We start from the raw sequence: 21956 nt of genomic DNA, 5'->3' as shown, positions 1-21956 counted from the left end.
CTCTTTATCTTTTATTTCAATAAAACTCTCCAATAAATTATCACTTGAATCATCACAAGAAGAAAGCACATCTATATCCTTACCCTCTGGTGATGTCTTTTCCTGTTCTAAAATCTATCCGGAAGTCCCTATTTCTATTATGGGATCTATATTTCCAGCAAATCTTTTCCAATTTCCGCTTGAAGAATTTGATGTCATTTTGGGCATGGATTGGTTACATACTTATCATGCTCGATTTGAATGTCGAGACCAGAAAATAATTCTTACAAGCCCTTCAGGTCACCGTGTGTCTTATCAAATGGTTAAAAGACAAACCGGTACTAAATTAATTTCTGCTATGAAGTTTATCAATGCGATGAAAAAGGGTCATCAAGCCTTTTTGTGTATGGTGACTCCTTCTGATTCTTCCTCTCTGCCTCTTAAAGAGAACATTCCTGTAGTATGTGAATTTCCCGATGTTTTTCCTGATGAGCTACCGGGAATTCCTCCTGAAAGGGAGGTTGAATTTGCTATTGATCTTATTCCTGGTACCGGCCCTATTGCTAAAGCTCCTTATAGGTCGGGCACCGTCCGAATGAAAGAGTCAAGACTCATTTGGATGATTTGATTGCCAAAGGTTTTATTCAACCTAGCTCTTCACCTTGGGGTGCTCCTATTCTCTTTGTAAGGAAGAAGGATGGATCTATGCGATTATGCATATATTATCGTGAACTTAACCAAGTTACTATCAAGAATAAATATCCTCTTCCTAGAATTGATGATCTTTTCGATCAACTCCGTGGTGCTTCTACTTTTTCTAAAATTGATCTTCGTTCGGGCTATCATCAAATTCCAGTCCGAGAAGCGATATTCTTAAAACCGCTTTCAAAAGACGAGATATGGTCATTTCGAGTTTACGGTGATGCCATTCGGTTTGACCAATGCTCCAGCAGTATTCATGGATCAGATGAACCGTACTTTCAGAGAACACCTTGACAAATGCGTTGTGGTGTTCATTGATGACATCTTGATCTATTCTAAATCTGAAGAAGAACATGCCAAACACCTTCGTGCTATTTTAGAGATTTTGCGCCGTGAAAAATGGTATGCTAAATTCTCTAAATGTGAATTCTGGATACCTAAAGTGACCTTCCTTGGGCACGTCATTTCAAAAGAGGGTGTTATGGTAGATCCTGCCAAAATTGAAGCCGTTGTTGATTGGAAAAGTCCAACCAATGTTTCTGAAATCCGTAGTTTCCTTGGCTTGGCGGGTTACTATCGGCGATTTGTAAAGGATTTCTCAAAGATTGCTAGGCCGATGACTCGATTCTTTGAAAAAAGAGTCTAAGTTTGTGTGGTCCGAGGAGTGTGAAAATGCCTTCCAGAATTGAAAAAGAGGTTGACTACCGCTCCGGTGTTGACCTTACGAAGAAGGAGTGGACTTTGATGTATACCGTGATGCTTCTAAGCATGGTATAGGTTGTGTCTTGATGCAAAAAGGAAAAGTCATTGCGTATGCCTCTCGTGACTTAGAGTTCATGAAGTTAACTACCCGACTCATGATCTTGAATTAGCTGCGGTGGTGCATGCTTTAAAGATTTGGAGACACTACCTCATTGGAGTCCATTGCAACATCTACACCGACCACAAAAGCCTGAAATATCTCTTTACTCAAAAAGAGCTGAACATGAGACAAAGAAGATGGTTAGAATTGGTGAATGACTATGATGCCGATCTAATTTATCACGAAGGAAAAGCTAATGTGGTGGCTGATGCTCTTAGCAGAAAATCCTGTCATTCTTTGAATTCTTTTCGGGACTTGCCTCCTGAACTTGCTTTAGAACTTCAAAAGTTAGGAGTAAGCCTTGTAAAAAGGGGCTCTCATCATCTTGATGCCATGTCAGCTGAACCTGACTTCTACCGTGAGATCCGTGCTTGCCTTCCTGATGATCCTACTTTCAAATCCATTCGAGCCAAAATTCAACTTGGGCAAGCTAAGGATTGTAAGATTGATGATGATGGGTATCTTCGTTATCATGGTAGAATCTATGTTCCGAAAGTCAAATTACCGATTTGAGAAAGAGAATTCTTGATGAAGCACACCTCTCTCCTTACTCCGTTCATCCGGGAGGTACCAAAATGTACAAAGATTTGAGATTACAATTCTGGTGGCCTAGGATGAAGATTGAAGTTATGGAGTATGTCAGTAAATGCCTCACCTGCCAGAGAGTAAAGATAGAGTATCAAAAGCCCGGGGGTTTGCTTCAACCCTTGGATGTTCCCCTTTGGAAATGGGAGTCTATTTCCATGGATTTCGTGATGGCTTTACCCAGGACTTCCACTGGGAAGAATGCTGTTTGGGTGGTTGTGGACCGATTGACTAAGTGTGCTCGGTTTATTCCCATCAAAGAGACCTGGAGTTTAGAAGTTCTAGCTCGTGTCTATGTGGATGAAGTAGTGCGCTATCATGGGGTTCCTAAAGATATAGTTTCAGATCGAGACCCTCGATTTTGTTCTCGTTTCTGGACTGCATTACAAGAGGCCTTGGGTAGTAAACTATTGATGAGCACTGCTTTTCATGCCGCCACAGATGGTCAGACAGAGAGAACAATTCAAACTTTAGAGGATCTTCTTCGTACCTGTGCTTTAGATTTCCAAACTTCTTGGGAGAAATGTTTACCTCTGGTTGAGTTTTCTTACAATAACAGCTATCAAGCTTCCATTAAAATGGCACCATATGAAGCTCTGTATGGTAGAAAATGCCGTACTCCAGTCTGTTGGGATCAAACCCAAAATGTTCCAATGTTAGGACCTGATTTGGTGACCGAGTCCATTGAACAAGTTAAGATCATTCGGGAGCGGATGAAAGCCGCTCAGGACCGTCAAAAATCATATGCTGATGTCCGTCGTCGACCACTTTCCTTTGAGGTTGATGATCAAGTATTCCTTAAAGTGTCACCTATGAAAGGGGTGAAACGGTTTGGCGTTAAAGGGAAGCTGAGCCCTAAATATATTGGACCTTTTCAGGTGATTGAAAAGATTGGTCCTGCTGCTTACCGTTTAGAATTGCCCCCAAATCTGAGCAAGGTTCACAATGTCTTCCATGTTTCTCAATTGAGGAAGTACATTAGTGACCCTAGTCATATCATTCAAGAAGAGATTCTTGAATTGGAGCCTAACTTGGTGGTTGAAGAAAGGCCAATTCGGATTCTTGAAAAAGCCAACAAGCAACTTAGGAGCAAAGTTGTACCTCTAGTCCGTGTTCTTTGGCGTTGTGGAAATGTCGAAGAAGAGACTTGGGAAATTGAAGCTTCTATGTTAGCTAAATATCCTGAATTATTCTCGTAAGGTATTCCTTTTCTTACTCTTTTTCCGCGTTACTAAGCCGTATTTAATCATAATTAGTAAAGATATTATTCTTACTATAGAACTTTAAACTAAAAGTTTGAAAATGCTTTTATGATTTGCAATGGTTTTAACATTAGTGAATGTTAAATCTCGTTGTTGGCGACGTCCCAATAATGGGTTTTCTCATTTATTGGTGTAGAAATATTTTTATATCTTGATATGAATGTGGATGTTCTTGCCTGATCAACGAGAGTATCACCGTTTCATTGAAAAGATACCTATATTTTCTTATAATTATAATTTCTCCTTCTAAGTTTCGAGGGCGAAACTTTTTAAAAGGAGGGGTGATTGTAACGCCCCGTAATTTCGGACCGTTAATATATTTCGAAAATAATTTAGTAATCAAATAAAATTTGATATTAATGTATTTAAAGTAAAAATAATTCAAAGAAATATAATTTTATTATATTTTGAGGTAAAGTATTTATTTTGATAGTTTCGAGATGTTTAAAAATAGTTTAAACCGTGTAAAATCTTTTATTTCGAAATAAGGGCATATCGGGGGGAAAATGACAATTCTTTTGAACATTGGGTAAACGAATTTGGAAATGGGTCGTATGAATACTCAATTTTCTTGTAATCTCGTGTTTAAGAACTTTGGTCTTGTCGGAATTTGCATTTGACCTACGGTTTTAATTATTATCGAAAGGAGCCAAAACCGACTCGTAAAATCCCGACTAAACCCGCACCTTTCCTCCTTTCCTCTCCCTTTCACGCGGCACCTCCCCCTTCCCCTTCATTTTTCTGATTTTCCTTATCTTCTTCAACCTTCTAACATTTCCCAAAACACCATTTTTCTACATTTCAAGCTAAAAATCACCATAACTTTCTCATTTCTTATCGGTTTTTCGCATAATTTATATTTCCGGAATCCTCTCGTCGAGATCTACAACCTGGTATAATTTAATTTCAGTTTTCTTGAAGTTGTTTTAAGACGAATTTTGGCAAAATTCGGTATTTATACTTATTTATTGTGTTTTTATTGTTTATTTAGGTGAAGAATTGGAAGACGAGTTTGGGGACTCGTATATTGTGGAAGATAGCGGCTAGTGTATATTAGGGTTTGGTATTCAAGGTGTTAATTGCTCAATTTCTAGCTTAAGGTAACATATTTCGAGTTACTCGACGAAAAATCGTCACAATCTTTGATTTTTGTATGTTTTTGTGATTTTTAATTAAGTAGTTAATTTCACATGTTAAAATGATTGCATGCATGTTTAATCCATGTATTTTTGTTAGTTTTAGTTAACATGTTAGTATTGGGAACGATTAATTATGGTTCAGACGGTCTTATACTGAACAAAAATGGAGAAATGGAGGTGTGGGGGTGGCGGCAGCAGGCACGGCTGGCCCACGGCTGGCCCGGGTCAGTCCGTTGCTTGTTTCGCGGATTGTCATGCATCACTTGTAGTTTCGGGTTATTAATGATATGTTTAGTAAAGGTAACATGTGGGTAGTCTTAGGAAACAAATAAAGTTAGTAGTAAAATAATTTTGATGATGAAGTATGCTTATTATGGTAGTAGACACATGATAGGATAAATTAAAATGAAATTGTAATGAATAGGCTCAAAACGAATTTTATAGCAATAATTGCAATGTTTTGATGATTGTGCCGAAAACTGAGCCTTAATCCCTTTGACTGATTCGATGTCAGTCAATTGAGTAATTGGTCAGCCGCAATTTAACCCGTACCTGTCGCAGGGCTGGGGTTGCGGGTAAAAATTCGGTTGGATGAAATTTTATATGAATTGGATAATCGGCCTTTTTCTTGTTTTAGGCCATTTATTATATTTCTATTTCACATGTGTAGTTAGTTGATTTAAGTAGCTTCTTATATTGTAGAAACGGCCCTAGATTCCCTGAAGCCTTTAACATGGTTAATATTGTTAGAATTGGAAATTAGTATTGAGTACTTATTGAGGATATTGTTGGATTGTCTGCTGAATAGACATTTATATAGCCTTTCACATGATAGAATGTTAGCATTTATGTTGGTAAGTTGGACTCTCTGCCCTCTTATGGTTAAGTGGGTGTCTTACTTGTCTTGTGTGGTGTGGGCTAAAGTATTCAAGCTGGGACTAGCTGGGACTAGGTCCTAGGTGAGTATTTCGGCCTTCATCATAGATAGGTCTTTATAGTCTTTGACGAGTATATGTTCACTGCTTGATAGCCTTTGTGTTCCTGACTAGTGGATTTATATCCAAGTTGGGGCATGACCTCGTTACTTATTTTGATAGTAAGTGGTCAGCTTAAGTACTAGCCAACCCTTTGGTGGACTCCTTAGGGTACTCACTTTGTTTTAGAAAAATTGTGGGTCTTGGGTGCGGTGGTGTGTATCCGCATGTCTAGGTCTCTTGAGATTTTAGGCTAGGGTTGTGTTGTGTCTTGGCCATGTTTTATTAATATTAACCGCTGAGCCAAGATACCGGTTCGATTACCTTCCCTACCTCGTGGTATAGACTCGAGTTACAGAGTGACTATTGACGGTGCTAAGAACCTATGCCTGTCTTTGATATATTGCCCTTTCTTGTATGGTAATTTTATGAATTGTAATAGGTGAGATGTAAGCCGGTTACAATTGATAAAGTTTGGATTACTGCTTGTTATATGTTTCACATGATAGTTTAGTTTGGTAAGTTAGGACTTATATGTTAGAATAATTGATAATTGAATTATTTATCATGTTGTTTACATGTTTCATTACATGTTACATTAAATATGACGTTTCGTGGCTGGGAGGACTCGAAGTTACTCCCCACTGAATTGTGGCTTTCGTGTTTGTATAAAATGCGATTAACAGGTACTTGATGCTTAGTTGGGGTTCACGGACGAGCTAGTGAGCAAGAGAACCTTGGACCTAGTTTGGCTATTCTTATAGTAAACCTTTTAACTTTTGGTTTTGTATACTTCCTCCCATCCAGACCAAAGGTTACAGTTCCTTTTTGGCACTATTTATGGTCGTAGGGAATCTTTGATATTATTCTTAATCTATAAGACAAAATATAGTCATGTGAGATCTTGTTTGATTTATCGTCATGAATGCTATAAGAATATCAAATTTTTATAATTTTTAATAATGTGTAACTAAAGATATGCACGTTACAAAACGTGCCTCGACAAGTGTGATAAAGCAACTGTAACCTTTGGTCTGGATGGGAGGAAGTATAATTTGAAGGGACATATGTCTCCCTTTTCTATTTTGGGTTTGTATCATTACATTTTCTTATCGTTAGCTATGGCATGTAAATTAGTTCGTTAGCATTGCAGGTTTTGGCACCCGCCTCTTGGGAATGTTGGAAATGTTTGTGATTGGTTTAGAAAAATTTTTGAAATTACAGATTTTGTCTAGTTGAACCAATTACAAACACATCCTGTCAGTTTTTCTGTAGAATTTACGCGTTTATTTATCGCTAATTTTTAAGGGTGTCACAATATGGACTGTGTAGACTAGGTCTGGCCGTGTGATGGTCAAGTTTACTAATCTACCAACTAGTCGTCGGTACTTCATAATGTCCTTCAAAACATATCCCTTGGCTAAGGACAAATTGTGCCTCTGTCTAATTGGCGTGTACACGGTCTTTGCCCCCGTCATTCCCATCTCTTCTATAATATTTAATGCATACTTCCTTTGGTTAAAAAACAAACCATCTTTGCCATGAGCCACCTCTATTCCCAGAAAATATTTCAACCTTCCCAAATCTTTGATTCCAAAACTTTTATCTAAGAAACCTTTGAATTTATCACATGCCTCTTTATTGTTACTCACAACAATCATATCATCCACATAAATAAGTACTCCAATGAAAACTCCATCTCGATTCAAAGTGAACAAGGAATAATCTGCCATCGATTGAATAAACCCGTAATTCTTAAGTGAAAGAGTTAATTTTGCAAACCAATTACGTGAGGCTTGTTTTAAACCGTAAATGGATTTAAGTAATTTGCATACCTTATTCTCTTCACCCTTTTCGAATCCTTGTGGAATTTTCATGTATACTTCTTCTTCGAGATCTCCATGTAGAAACGCATTATTCACATCAAGCTGTTCGATATTCCATCCCTTCGACACAGCTACCGCCAACATGCATCTCACGCTCGTCATTTTTGCCACCGGCGCATATGTTTCATGGAAATAAACCCCTTCAACTTGTGTGAATCCCTGCGCTACTAATCGAGCTTTGTAACGTTCCACCGTACCGTCCGCCTTGTATTTGATTTTGTACACCCATTTGCATCCTATGGGTTTCTTTCCATTTGGTAATGTCACAACCTTCCAAGTCTTGTTTTTCTCCAATGCTTCAATTTCTTTACTCATGGCTTCTCTCCACTTACCATCCTTGGCTGCTTCATGATAATAAGTTGGCTCTCGCCCTTTGTCAATTGTGGCTAGAAAAGCTTTGTGAGTGTTTGAGAAACAGTTGGTTATAACATAATTATCTAGAGGATAACGGGTACCTGACCGAGAAGACTTTGGTTGGCCGAGATGAGCTTTCGAATTCGGGGCAATTACTCTTGTGGATGTACAGTGATTGTCCTTCTTCCATGCGGGTTCAAATTTTTCTCGCGCTCCTCGACCCATCACCTTCTCCTCGGTTTGCGTGCCTGTCGCACCTGACATAGCAGCTCCCTGTACTCCCTCATTCTCTTCTCTGTTAATGTCATCATTTCCTGTACCCGTTTCTGTTTCCTGTCCCTCTTCCTTGCCTGTCTCGTTAATTTCCGATTCATCACTCCCCCTTACAACGTGATCTAGGTCGAGGTCACTGTTGTAATTGGTATTTAATTGATTGGTTTTTGTATTTGTGTTGAGTTCAAGTTGTGATGAAGGTTCAGTCGTGGAAACAGAATAGGGATATAAATTTTCATAAAATATGACATCTCGTGAAACAAATACCCGTCTTTCTCGCAAATCATAAACTTTCCACCCTTTTTTGCTATGAGGATACCCAATAAAAATACACAGTGTACCTCTTTCACTAAATTTATCTCGGGTTCGATCTTTATTATGAGCATAACACAAGCATCCTAAAACTCTTAAATTATCGAGTTTGGGTTGCTTGTGGTATAACAACTCATATGGGGTTTTTCCATTAAACAAAGGTGTGGGTGTTCGGTTTATTAAATAAGCAGCAGTCATTATGCATTCTCCCCAAAATTGTAAAGGCAAATTTCCTTGGAAACGTAGTGCCCTTGCTTTCTCAAGTATGTGTCGATGTTTTCGCTCGACCCTACCATTTTGTTGGGGTGTCCCTACATTACTTGTCCGAAACAATATTCCATTTTCTTCGTAATAAGCTAGCATCGGTCCGGACAACAATTCCGACCCATTGTCACTTTGTATTATTTTGACACCTTTTTCGAATTGATTCTTAACCATTTGACAAAAAACTTTCAAGTAGTCTCCTGCCTCACTTTTATCTTTCATCAAATACACCCATACTCCCTGACTATGGTCATCGACTATGGTGAGAAAATAATGTGCACGGGTCAAGCTAGGTACTTTGTACGGTCCCCAAAGATCACAGTGTATAAGGCCAAATAAAACATCACACTTACTATCATTGGATTTAAAAGGAGTCCGGGATTGTTTTGCCCGACAACAAGAATCACACAAATTATCCGAATTCCAAACCAAATTTCGTCCAAGCAAATTTGAAAAACGAGAAAAAACATTCTTTGAAGGATGTCCTACCCTTCTGTGACACAGCCTGCTCTCCTTATCAACCATCATTTGCCTTACGATTTCATCCTTTTAAATTTGAAAGTAATATACCCTCTTCTATGCTCACCTCGTCCAATCATCATCTTCGTAGTCCGGTCCTGCATTTCACAATGATCCAGATAAAAGGTTATTAAACAATTGTTCTCATGAATTAGTTGTTGGACAGAAATAAGGTTACATGTAAGGGAGGGTACAAATAACACGTCTTTCAAGACAAAATTTTTGTTCAGACGAACTTCTCTATGGGTAGTGGCTTCAACCCGTCTACCATCAGGTAGACTAACTGTAGAAAATTCCTCCTCCCATACGTTTTCCAAGCATTCTCGCTTTCCCGTCACGTGATGTGATGCTCCGCTGTCAATTAACCACTCAAGATTTACAGATAATTGCATACCTTGAATTTTATGGTTTCCATCAGGACTGGTATTCAACAGTATCTTCAATCTGTCTATTTCTTCAGACGTGAATGGGATATTCATCTTCCCTTGATCCTCTGTTTTGCCGGTCCCTGTTATTGCATTTGCCTGATGGTGTCCACGGCCCCTTCCTCGGCCACGGTTTCCGCCTCCTCGACCTCTTCGACCACGGCCGCGCTCTCGTGCTTTCACCTCTTCATACCCATGTTTGGCATAACAATTTTCTTCCGTATGGTAATATTTCAAACAATGAGTACATCGTGGTGGTGGTGGTCGATCGGACTCTTCTTCATCGTCTCTTGGATATTTTCCTCGATCTTTTCCATTAATTTTAACAGTCATCGCAGCATCATTGCGCTCTTCCTTCACTTGGGTGAGGGAGTTATGGCGCTCTTCCCTGAGTACCAATGCATAAACCCGATTCAATGGAGCAATCGGATCTTCCATGAGCAAATTGGCTCTGATTTGACCATATAATTTCGCATCTAGCCCCATTAGAAATTGGTGCACTTTTTCTTCTTCTTTCTCCTTTGCTATGGAAACGGCTGCCCCGCAAGTACAGTCTTTTATCTTACTGTATTTTGCTAATTCATCCCAAATAATTTTAAGCCTGGTATAGTACTCGACTATAGTCTCCTTCCCTTGCTTGCATTCATTTAACTCGCTCTTGAGTTGATGGACTCTCGGAGCGTTTCCAGCCGAATATCGTCCTTGTAACTCCTCCCAGATTTCTTCTATTGACTGAGTAAACGTGATACTCGGATGTAATTTCGGGTCTATTACGTTCCGAAGCCATGCTCGTAACATCGCGTTGCATTGACGCCATGCTACCAACTCAAGATCATCGTCATCTCCACTGCTCGTTGGTTTCTTTACCGTCTCCTCAATAAAACCTAGTTTATTCTTTGCATCCAATCCATTTTTTACTGCATCTGCCCACATATCATAGTTTGTGCCGTCAAAAATTATTTGTGTGACGTTCAAACTAGGGCTATCGGATGGATGAAGATACAATGGGGACGACATGGGAATTGTCTTTGGACCGCTCCCTCCTCCTTTCAATTTATCACCACTCATGATTTTGTTTGATTTTTGTGAAAAAATAATTTGGATCTTTTAGGCTCGAGATACCATGTTAAATTCAACAACGGGTCTGGGCCGCACCCAAACGGAGGAGAAAGAGTCCACATACAACAGGCCCAAGAGGGTTCCACTCTAAAACCAATTGGCGATAGAGGGAGTAGCCCCTTGCCTTATAAAGTGGTAATTCTTCTCCTCTTTTATCAATGTGGGACAACTCTCACATGTGGAACTTTGGGTTTCTTCACACTCCCTCTTACACGTGAGGCCCACTTTTCACACAGACTGGACAAATTCATTCAACTGAGCAACTTTGCTCGTCCAGCTGGAAACATGGCCCAGTATTAACTCAGATCGGACAAATTCAACTGAGCAACTTTGCTCGTCCGTCTCTGCAAACTTTGGCCCATGAAACCCAGGTCTTTTAGCCATGGGCTCTGATACCATGTGAAAACCTATAAGATGAAGAAAGGTGATATTTCTCATTAATAATAAACGTAATACAAGCCAATGCATATATACAACTGCATAAGGATCTCCTACTTATCTTCATTCCTAATTCTACTCCTATTTGTTAGCAACTAATCTTTTCTATCCATAACATAAGGATTACATATCACACAAAATATACACATGCTAATAATATTAAGGAATATCCTTAATATTATTCTTTACAGCTGTCACCGAGGGACAAAAAGCTACCAGCTTCCTTAGGGTTTGAGTATATCGATCCCCCATGGTAAAGTTCATCTTCTCCTGAAAAATTGTCAGGTAAACTCGGTAAATAAATTGACTTGATTTATCCGTCTTTCAGCGGGAATTCGAAGAATATACACAAAATGTCAACGACCCAAATTGTTTTAACAAAATCACCTTGTAAGTTGTAACATGGAAATAATGTTAGTAATCCCTTTAGTTAGTCAATCTATAAAACCAAATCACCCATATACAATATGGTGGTACGTACTACAATCAACAAACCCATGAACTAAAAGCATCCAATTAAAAAAGGGCTACTCTAATTGATCATTCAGTAACAGAAATTAAGCAAGTTAATTACCAGAATCAAACCATAACAACTATCATCATATAGTAACGTATAAACATAACATAGTGTATAAAAAACAACAAAATAAATAACATACCAAACTACTCGTTGAAGCAAAGATCGGAGACATGCTGCAAAGTAAAGAAAAACCTCAAAGAGGTAAAAAAGTTGGAAACTTGTTGAGTGAAAAGCCAACATACCTTTTATTTTGTGTGTATGCTAGTCTCCGTTGTAAGCTAACGCCTTAAAACCCCACTATAGAAATATGGTTGTACTAACGCGGACTCCTATATATCAATTTCTGATTGAATCAACAAATCAGTGTCGGCTTCAATTTCCACTAATCTTCAATAAATAAATCAAGTAATCGATTACAAATTTAAAAAGTTCAAGAAGTTTTCTTACCAACACTCCTATGAGAAGAACATGCCATAATTTTGATTGGGGGAATCATCAGATGCCAATAGATAGAAACGTCGTTTTATTGGATTGTTGTCCAATACATATAATGAATTGGTAATGAAAATGTAATAATGGGGTAATTAATTCAGGCTTTTAATTATGAGCTTCAGTTATTTTTGTGTGGAAGCTCTACGGTGAGTCAGTAAGGAAGACGAATGAGTGTAGAAATTATGTGTGTCTTTTTTAAGGGAGTTAGAGCATCTACATTGAAGAGGATTGACCATCCTCTTAGATGAGAGAGAGTATTAAGAGGATGTCCTCTTCAATGTGGAACCAATATTGAGCATCCTCTTTGAAGGAGGAAGAGGAAGACTTCCTCTATTTTTAGAGGAAGTTCAACCCTTGGCCCTTGTGCCAACTTTCAATACTAACCTATAAAAATATTGTATGTGGGCATTATTTTATTTGATTTTAAATAGAAAAGTTAATTAAAATATAAAAGAGGAAATGGAGAGGATCCTCTTTGATGTGGGAGAAAAAATAGAAGAAGAGAAGGAGGAGGATGTAGATAGTGGAAAATGAGTTGGATGAAAGAGAAGGTGATGTGTCAAAAAGATAGAAGGAGATAGAAAAAATAAGAGGATGATAACATACTCTTCAATGTGCATGCTCTTAATGTTACTGTAAGTTGTAACAGATAAGTCGGCAGCAAATGATACTTTTTTTAATTAATTAATAGGCGATAGGTGGCAGGTATTTTAGGGGTGACACGTGACATCTCAATGGAGGCTTAAGAAGCCTTTTTATGTTATTATATAGATAGAAGGGTGAAAATATGCCATGTATGAATGTTAAGTGGACAAAATTTTATAAATACTTTAAATGTTTAATTATGAGATAAAACCATTCACTGTCATTATAAATTATAAAAGTTTGTTTTTTCTAAATTTGTCATTGTAAATATTTTTGTTCTGTTATTGCCACTCAAGAACATATATCATTATACTAATTCTCATTTCTCAACCTTTTAACCTGTTATTCCATGTCATTTCTGTTTTCATTCGTTTTTAAAGAAAATAAAATAAAAGACAAATTAATGAAGAATATTTAGTACTTGTATTTTTTTTTCATATCGCTTAAATGTTAACTCGAATATAGTTTCAAACAAGAGAAGAATGAAGTTGATTAATCGTTGAAATGAATAAAAATTGATCACTTTTTAATGGAGTAATTTAGGATAAAATGAATTTGTTTATCATTTAAACTATTACATTTTATCCGGTATGTCATACGATTGTCACACACAAGACTACTAATAATAATTCCAAAATAAAAATTATCACTATTTTGAAGTAAACTCAAGCAAGTTCTACTTTAAACATAAAAACAAGAAAGTTAATAATTCCAAAATTGAAGAAACCAAAGCAAGTTCTACTTTAAACATAAAAAAAAGACTAATAAGAAAATGTTGTTGTTGTTAATTATAAACCTATACAACACATTAAAATAAGTGTTGCTTTTGTGTTAAACAATAATAACATTTGGAGAAAAATATTGTTTATTTTAATTAAAAATTGCAATGCATTTGAAACAATGCTGGTTTTGAATGCTCACAAGTCACAAAGCAAAAAATTTAAAGAATTTTGCATGGAAAGTTTTGTAATAGACCAAATTCGTAGTAGTGGGATCAATTGAAAATTAAAAATTGTACCAAGCCGTTATTTTTTGTCAAGAAAAAAAGAAAGACACAAATAAATCAAAATATAGTCATGCAATAACATATATAAAACAAAATGAAATAATATTTTTAATTTCCAATTTTCTTTGTTTTGAAAAAAAAAATATATGTTTACTTGATATATATAGCAGGTTAATAGTATAAGGGATGACAATAAATAGATATATGTTTTTATTTCCTTTAATTATTTTCAAAATTTCATCTATTCTTATAAGTTATAACTAGCATAAGAATTTTTATTATTATTATTAGTTAATATCGGATATAAACATTGTAGATAAAGTAGCCATCTATTCCATTCGTCCCGGTCATTTGTTTGTCTTTGGTTTGGCACAAAAACCATAGAAAAAAAGGAGGGGGGGGGGGGATGTTAATTATTAGATGACAAGTGGACCAAATTGAGTGCCGTCGAAAATTCAATTGCCCATCAAAAACATTCCTAAAATAAAAAGGCAAATAAATGAATCAGACATCTCATATGCAAACAAATGACAGAGGCAGAGGGCCTCAGTGCAGATTAGAATATTAATTATACATATTTATATCTATATCTATATATATATAGTAGAAGAACCACCATATATTAATTTGTACATGTGTCAACTTCGAAATAAAAAAATTCCCGCTCACCAATCAACTCAACACAAAAAAAGGAAATAAATAAACAATCAAATACACAAACAAAATATATACTTAACCAAAAAAAATTAATAAATATGTTTATTTATAGAACCATATCACTGAATGTTCATTTGGAAAAGATATTAAGCAATCCATACAAAGATGCTTCTCATTGACTACACTTTAGGTCATTACAATCTTTTCATTTGAAAAATATTTTGAGAGAGTAAGAAATACTTCTGTATATCATATACGAGCAAGTTGATTTTCTCGAAACGAAAAAAATTAAAATAATTCATTTATATCGTTAACAGGCCACAATTCATAACCTAATATTTATATAGGTGAACGATTTTATACATAAAATTATCAAGGTAAAAAAATATTCCCACTAAACAATGGTTGAATCCTCAAATCATGATATGTCAACTTTTACAATTTCATTGTGGTTGTTCTAAAGTTTATATATTAAAACAGTCTCACATAAGATTTATTTTTTTTGACGTAAAAGATAGTAATATTAAGAAGGTAAATAAGCAGAGTCCACGTCAACGAGAGAAACTATTTGCTCGAGAATTGCCACTACCCAAAACCATGTCGAGTAATCAACCGGCATAAGATGAGTCATATGAAGGGTTCTGTAACGATTTTCAACAGATTTGAATTACAGGAATTTCCAAGACCTCATACATGTTAAGTATTAAGATTAAACAAAAGGGTGATTAGCAAACTTACTTGGATGCGGAAGAACTCCAATAAGATGCTAATAATAAGAAGTATATAAACCCAAATTGCAGCTGCTTGAATAATAGTATAATCTATGAGACCGTTTCACAATAACGCCCCAAGTGTTGTGCCTCTACCGGTATCCACACAATACGAGTATGTATGCTAGTACAAATTTAAAGGCAACTTTGTTTCTTCTTTCTCCCTTGAGGTTTTTTTTTTTCTTTCAGAAAAATTAATCTCTAAACATCTCCCCTTATATCTCTATATATAGAGAATTCAAGAAGAATTCTAGACTATCTAGGATATGGAAAGTCTAATTGAATAATCTTTTATTATTCTTATTACCTTTATAATAATTAATCTATATTAATTATAATTGCCCAAAACTCATCTAGTGTGTGACCCTGTAGGACAATTAATACTACCCGAATCCTAATTCATTTAGGACTCAGACTACAAGCGGCTCCTAGCAGAACATTGTAGCCACATAGAATTAATCGGTTATACGATATTCTGGACATATGGGCACACTACCTCTTTCAGTCCCCCACTTGCACTTAAGTCCTATAAGGCACCATAATCTCTTTGCTTCTATCTCTTCAGATGAGAATAGGGTAGGAGAAGTGTCATCCCTATAAATCTCTATCTCTTTTATCGAATATCTGAGTTGAATTGTTACAACAAACGACTGACTTTCACCTCGTCTGGGCATGGTCATGCACTTATACAATTCCCACTCTTCGAGAGTCGGAAGATGATAAACTTCTTTCTCAAAGGAGGAGCAAATCTCATTTTGTCTAACCACATTCTGTCACACATTCCATGACAAGTTCAACCATCACCTTTATAGCCACCAGTCACGGTTGATGTTTGATGATGTCAAAATTAGCACTTCACATGTACGGAATAGTCAAAGACTCAGGTCTAAAGACTACCAAACGGTGAAAGAAACTTTGTAAACACTAAGTGAAACCTTAACAAAGTTCTTTGACAGGTCAGTCTAATACACATTCCAAACATGTATCCATGTGCCTGGTTTGATATCTCAATATCATGACTTACGGAACGTAGTCATCAACCAACTCACAACTAATCATTATGAGGCATAAGTGTCTCTTTCACTATGCCTTGATTAGAGATTTATATAAATATATTATCTTACAAAATAAAGTTCCATAACCAAGTCACGCACTTGGTGATCTGTTTAAACAATGTATATTGTTTTAGGACAAACATTCAATTATACGGTAATTAAATGCAAAATCAACCTTTTATCATATAAAAGAACATGTCATACAAACGTATCAATCATATCGAACATAACCTCCCACTAAAATAAAGATCTCTTGGTAGTATCAAGACCACTTGCTAATGCGTCTTATGCAAATCGCAGTGCTATGAATTTTCATTTTATAATTGCGAAAGAGGTTTTCTACGGGACATGCAGCCATTGCATCAATTACTATCTTACATATGTTTAATTTACCTTATCTGAATAAAGTAAAATCAATAGCGCACGTTCGATTCTTAAATCAAATGTACTCTTTGTTTCTTCATAAGCAACAAAGTATATATTTGTGTATATGTTTGATTTCCAAACCACACACTGTATTCGATGCTTCATAAGCAACAAAGTACTCATTTTAGTTGTAAAATTAGTCATAGTGTCGTACTTGAAACCATTTCAGCACATAATTACTTTTATCTAAACAAAATGTGTCCAGATTACAATCAGAAACTATACTTGTCTATTTGAAATTGATATCAATGTAACCAACTTACAATGATTATTCTCATGTTGTCCATAATAGTCATCAAGACTAGATTGGTATTCACTCGTCATACGAGTACATAAACAACATCTTTGCAAGTCTCATTGAGACAACAAAATGTCGTTTCCTTAATATGTATGTCATTAACATACCAAACCATAAAAGCGAATTATACTCCCATAACTTTCGTGTACATATAAAATTATCCTTATCTCAAATAATTCAAAACACTTCTGAATCATTTTATTGAGATCGAAAATTCCAACCTCTGGATACTCGTTTCAAAAACGTTCTCACTTGCCTAACACACTCTGATAACGTGAATCTCAAGGTGTGTCTGACACAAATTATTGCATATTTACATTAAGGAAAACTACATTATTCACGTATACCTGTTAAATCTCATTTCATGTATGTTGACATGTGCTAGGAGAATCCAAACTCTATATGGTTACAGCACCATCGCGGTATCATTACAAAGTTTGGTATCAAACTAAGTCCAAAACTTTGTAATGATACATGAAATCATTTTGGATTCATGGCCTCTAGCCATTTTACACCTTTTGAGTTGGAGCTCTTTATTGCTTCCTTTAAAGTCAAACTTATGCGGGCTTATTCATAAATGGTACATCCATGACTCTTCATGGATCTTAGCCATCTCCATCAACATTTGATGAGAATTACTATGAATCTTGATGTTTTCAAGAATACTCTACTCCCACTATTTTTTTAGAAACATTCCCATTGAGAATCATTTCAAGTAACAAACTCTTTGTACTTGAATGAGACGTAGAATTAATATCCTACCTTAGGATAATCCCACAAAAACATGTCAAATTTGAGTCTAAATTTCAGAAAATTATTATTTTTATTTTAAAAAGTTTTAAAGACCTCAAATATGAAGAAAATACTATATAGGAACAATTCCCTTACATATCTTATATGCAATGTATATCATTGACTTAGATGGAAACAAATTTTAAATTATGTACCTAGATAATTTCTAGCGTATAAAATAGTGAGATCTGCATGACTCATCATAGACAGAACCATATCAAAATAGAGCTCTTCTTATCTTATAAGACATAACATTCCACAATCATTTAGAAAAAGACCACCATCAAAATAAAATTAGTGTGATATTTCCCATTTGGGAAGAACCTGCATAGTTATATCTTTGTGACATTCCCAAAATACCACATACCAATTTTAGTTAGTGATGTCCATTAAGAAAAAATAATTTTTCTCTAATATTCTTACTATGAAACTTAGATTGTCTTCTTAAGACTAGTAGTGAAATAATTTCATTACTATTATGATGATCATAAACATTTGGTTCAAGTTTCCCCATCTCAATCAAATCGAGCGATACTGATTGACTTCCTAAGTTGACCTTTACTTCAGTCCGAGTGTATTTCAAGTAAACCTTTTAAAAGGCAGACTAATGTTCATCGTATGAACATATGTATAATTACTGAAAATAGTAATTATGATGAAGTATGAGAATCTCATTCCTTAACAAAATCACTTAATTAATCCACACATATCTGAATATGTGTGACCAAACTAGTCGGTTGCCATCTTAACAAGTTAGAGGCACGTTAGAGTTTTTCCACCATTTAAACAAAATCCACTTGCCGTAGTTGATCCGAATTAACAAGGCTTAGATTTCCATCATCATGGAACTTCTTTGAATGTTTCTTGTTTCTTGGCTCATAAAACAATGTTGTAAGCGCGTGAAACTCGAGTCATAAGACTTGAACCGTTTTGTATTTCATGTCATAGATGAGATTGAACAAAACTAAAATTGTCTTAACAAGAAAGAAAACAACAATTGTTCTTTATAAAATATTAATTCAATTTATGTCCAAACATGAAAGAATTAACATTTTTCTAACAACAAATGTAAGAATAACTATTATTCAAATAAATCTAGTTTTGAACAATACAACATTCAAATAAATAACTTCTACGCATAATGCATTTCCTCATAAATATGTAGATCTATTTCATTCTTTACCATTATCCTACTCCACATGGCATTACATTCATAATGTAAATACCATCTTTGGTATCTTATACCTTATAGTAGAATATTCGTAGTAACTTTTACTTCTATAACATACATACTTCATTTAGAAGTCATACTTTAATAGTTTTCGCAGATCTTCAAGACATTTCTAAAAGCTATTTTTCCAATGCTATCTGTCGTTACAATAATGACGTTAATCACTAAATGATTTCCATACATATTTAGACATAGATCTTCAGGTTGGACTTGACAACAATTGTCCATTTCACCATTACCAGTGTCTAAACTCATATCTCAAAGTCTCTTTACCGATGAACTCAAAAAACATTAGTTTTTGATTCTTCTTGATATGAACTCAATTGTCACTAAGTGAGAAATTCGCTTAAGTTACATGCATCATTCACAATGAATTGAATATAACTTAAGGTAGAACTAAACAATTTCAATCATCAACCTTTGATGAGAAGGATATCCAATTAATCCAAATTATCAATATAATTATGTCATAACAATGACAAGTGGACTAAGTGTATCATTCCACATATTTTTCTCACTAAGCGGGAACAATTCCATTATTTTAAACAATTGACACATATGGCACGAATAGTGATCCTTATGACTTTCGGTATATAGTCTAAACTATACATTAGCAATAAGTATGGTTTGATAAAAAATTCTTTTGAAGACAAACTTCACTTTGCCTAATTGAGAACAATTCTCAAAGAAACCAATCTATGAATTTGAACGATTCAAACTCACTTGAAAAACATGACAACAATGATAAATTACAACTATCAACATATGCAAAACTAAATCGATATATTAATACACTGTTATTATCTTAACCAATTTAAGACACACAATTTGTACGACATTCTTAAACAATTTTAAGATTTATTACACACATAACCCTCATATGTGCATAGTATCCTAGAATCAATCATATATAACTTGAGTGAGCTTTGTCTCATCGCCCAAATTACACATATCAAGGTAAACATCATATGTCAATCGCATCAAATGCGACTCCTAGTTGTCAGGTAACATTTTATGTGACTTGACTATTTGCTCCAAAGTCCAAAACTGTTTTGATGACCTTGTTAAGTGAACCAAATCTCACGTGCATCTGTTCAACTTATATAGAAGGAGTACTCTACTTTGGTAGACAATACTTCCAACGATATAAGTATTTTACAGTCATTAATTTGGAAGGGCATTACTTAATATTTTAATTGAGGGAGTATTGAGTCACACATGACACGGATCCTAAAGATGACACTAATTCTCTTAGAAAAAGGGTATAAGGGAACCTAGCCGTTCTAATCAACACATCAGGCTTCGAATAATATTTAAACATCATATGTAAAAAGTAATATACAAACATTTGTAAATTAGAACAAGTCAAGTTAAGAACCCAAAAACGATTCATAATCGTTTACAATTCATAATTGTTTGTTTTTAAACATCTTATGCAAAAACATAATAACATGGGTAGTTGATAAGTATCATTGAGGGTATATATACATTAAATAAAGATATAAACATAAATCAATACAACATTGTAACAATCAATCAATCAAATTGATTAAAACCCAAAACCAAATTATGAAAAATCAAAATCATAATTTTTTAATCAAAAACGACCTGAAAGTCTATAAAGACCTCAGAATTTGGCTAAAAAACGCCGACCCTGTAATGCAGTCTTGTTTAGAATGCCGTTTACACTCGAAAAACACTACTGTAACATCAAAATCCGCATCAACCCCCATGCTAATCCGCATGGTCCATGTGGTGGTGCGGGAATGCATGGGCCCGGGGGGGACTCAACCCCCTCGTCATCAAAAAAAAAAAAAAACATCAAAATCCGACACTCTGAACCGATGAACAGTAACATTCCGCAAAAAGTAGCCGTGAACAGTACCCGCACGTGAATAGTGGTTCGTGAACAGTATTTTTTTTAATCAAAATTAAAAACTGATTAAACAATTTAATCACCTAATCAAATTAGGTTTTATTACATATCTAATCTAATTAGATCCAAATTGTAGATTTTAAAACACTCTTAAAATAGGCATCTAACAACGAATTAGGGCTTTGTTAAAATCTTTTATATTAGGATTCTTTTAATCGAATTAAAGGAATACATCGTAATATCAAATATTACGATACAAGTCAACATCTATTATGATACAATCCTAAATTTAATGTTTAACAACATACAACAATTACATTAATTGAACTAATTCAATTTAAAAGCCCTAATCTTGTACTCTAGAACAAAAACATAGATACAACAATTATATCTAAAGGCGCAACCTTTTAATCTCATAATACTTAACAATACATGTTCGCTCTGATACCATTGAAGGGTTCCGTAACGATTTTCAACAGATTTGAATTACAGAATTTCCAAGACCTCATGCATGTTAAGTATTAAGATTAAACAAAAGGGTGATTAACAAACTTACTTGGATGCGGAAGAACTCCAATAAGATGCTAATGATAAGAAGTATATAAACCCAAATTGCAGCTGCTTGAATAATAGTATAATCTATGAGACCGTCTCACAATAACGCCCCAAGTGTTGCGCCTCTACCGGTATCCACACAATACGAGTATGTATGCTAGTACAAATTTATGGGCAACTTTCTTTCTTCTTTCTCCCTTGAGTTTTTTTTTCTTTCAGAAAAACTAATCTTTAAACATCTCCCCTTATATCTCTATATATAGGGAATTCAAGGAGAATTCTAGACTATCTAGGATATGGAAAGTCTAATTGAATAATCTTTTATTATTCTTATTACCTTTATAATAATTAATCTATATTAATTATAATTGACCAAAACTCATCTAGTGTGTGACCTTGTAGGACCGATTAAAACTACCCGAATCCTAATTCATTTAGAACTCAGACTACAAGCGGCTCCTAGCAGAATATTGTAGCCACATAGAATCAATCGGTTATACAATATTCCGGACATATGGGCACACTAACTCTTTCACCATA

General features: G+C 35.2%; 1 protein-coding gene across 1 annotated transcript; it reads right to left on the bottom strand.

Moving 5' to 3' along the window:
• Positions 1–6789: 6789 nt before the first annotated feature.
• Positions 6790–10604, bottom strand: LOC141595037 (uncharacterized). Its single transcript, XM_074415010.1, has 3 exons — positions 9344–10604; positions 9179–9209; positions 6790–8323 (listed from the first exon to the last, which is right to left on the bottom strand). Exons 1-3 carry the CDS (start codon positions 10602–10604, stop codon positions 6790–6792), a joined length of 2826 nt encoding a protein of 941 aa, XP_074271111.1.
• Positions 10605–21956: the final 11352 nt, after the last annotated feature.

Source organism: Silene latifolia, chromosome 8 (assembly GCF_048544455.1).
Source record: "Silene latifolia isolate original U9 population chromosome 8, ASM4854445v1, whole genome shotgun sequence".
NCBI lineage: Eukaryota > Viridiplantae > Streptophyta > Magnoliopsida > Caryophyllales > Caryophyllaceae > Silene > Silene latifolia.
Note: the sequence above shows the minus strand (reverse complement) of the source record. Positions and strands in the feature narration are given on the sequence as shown.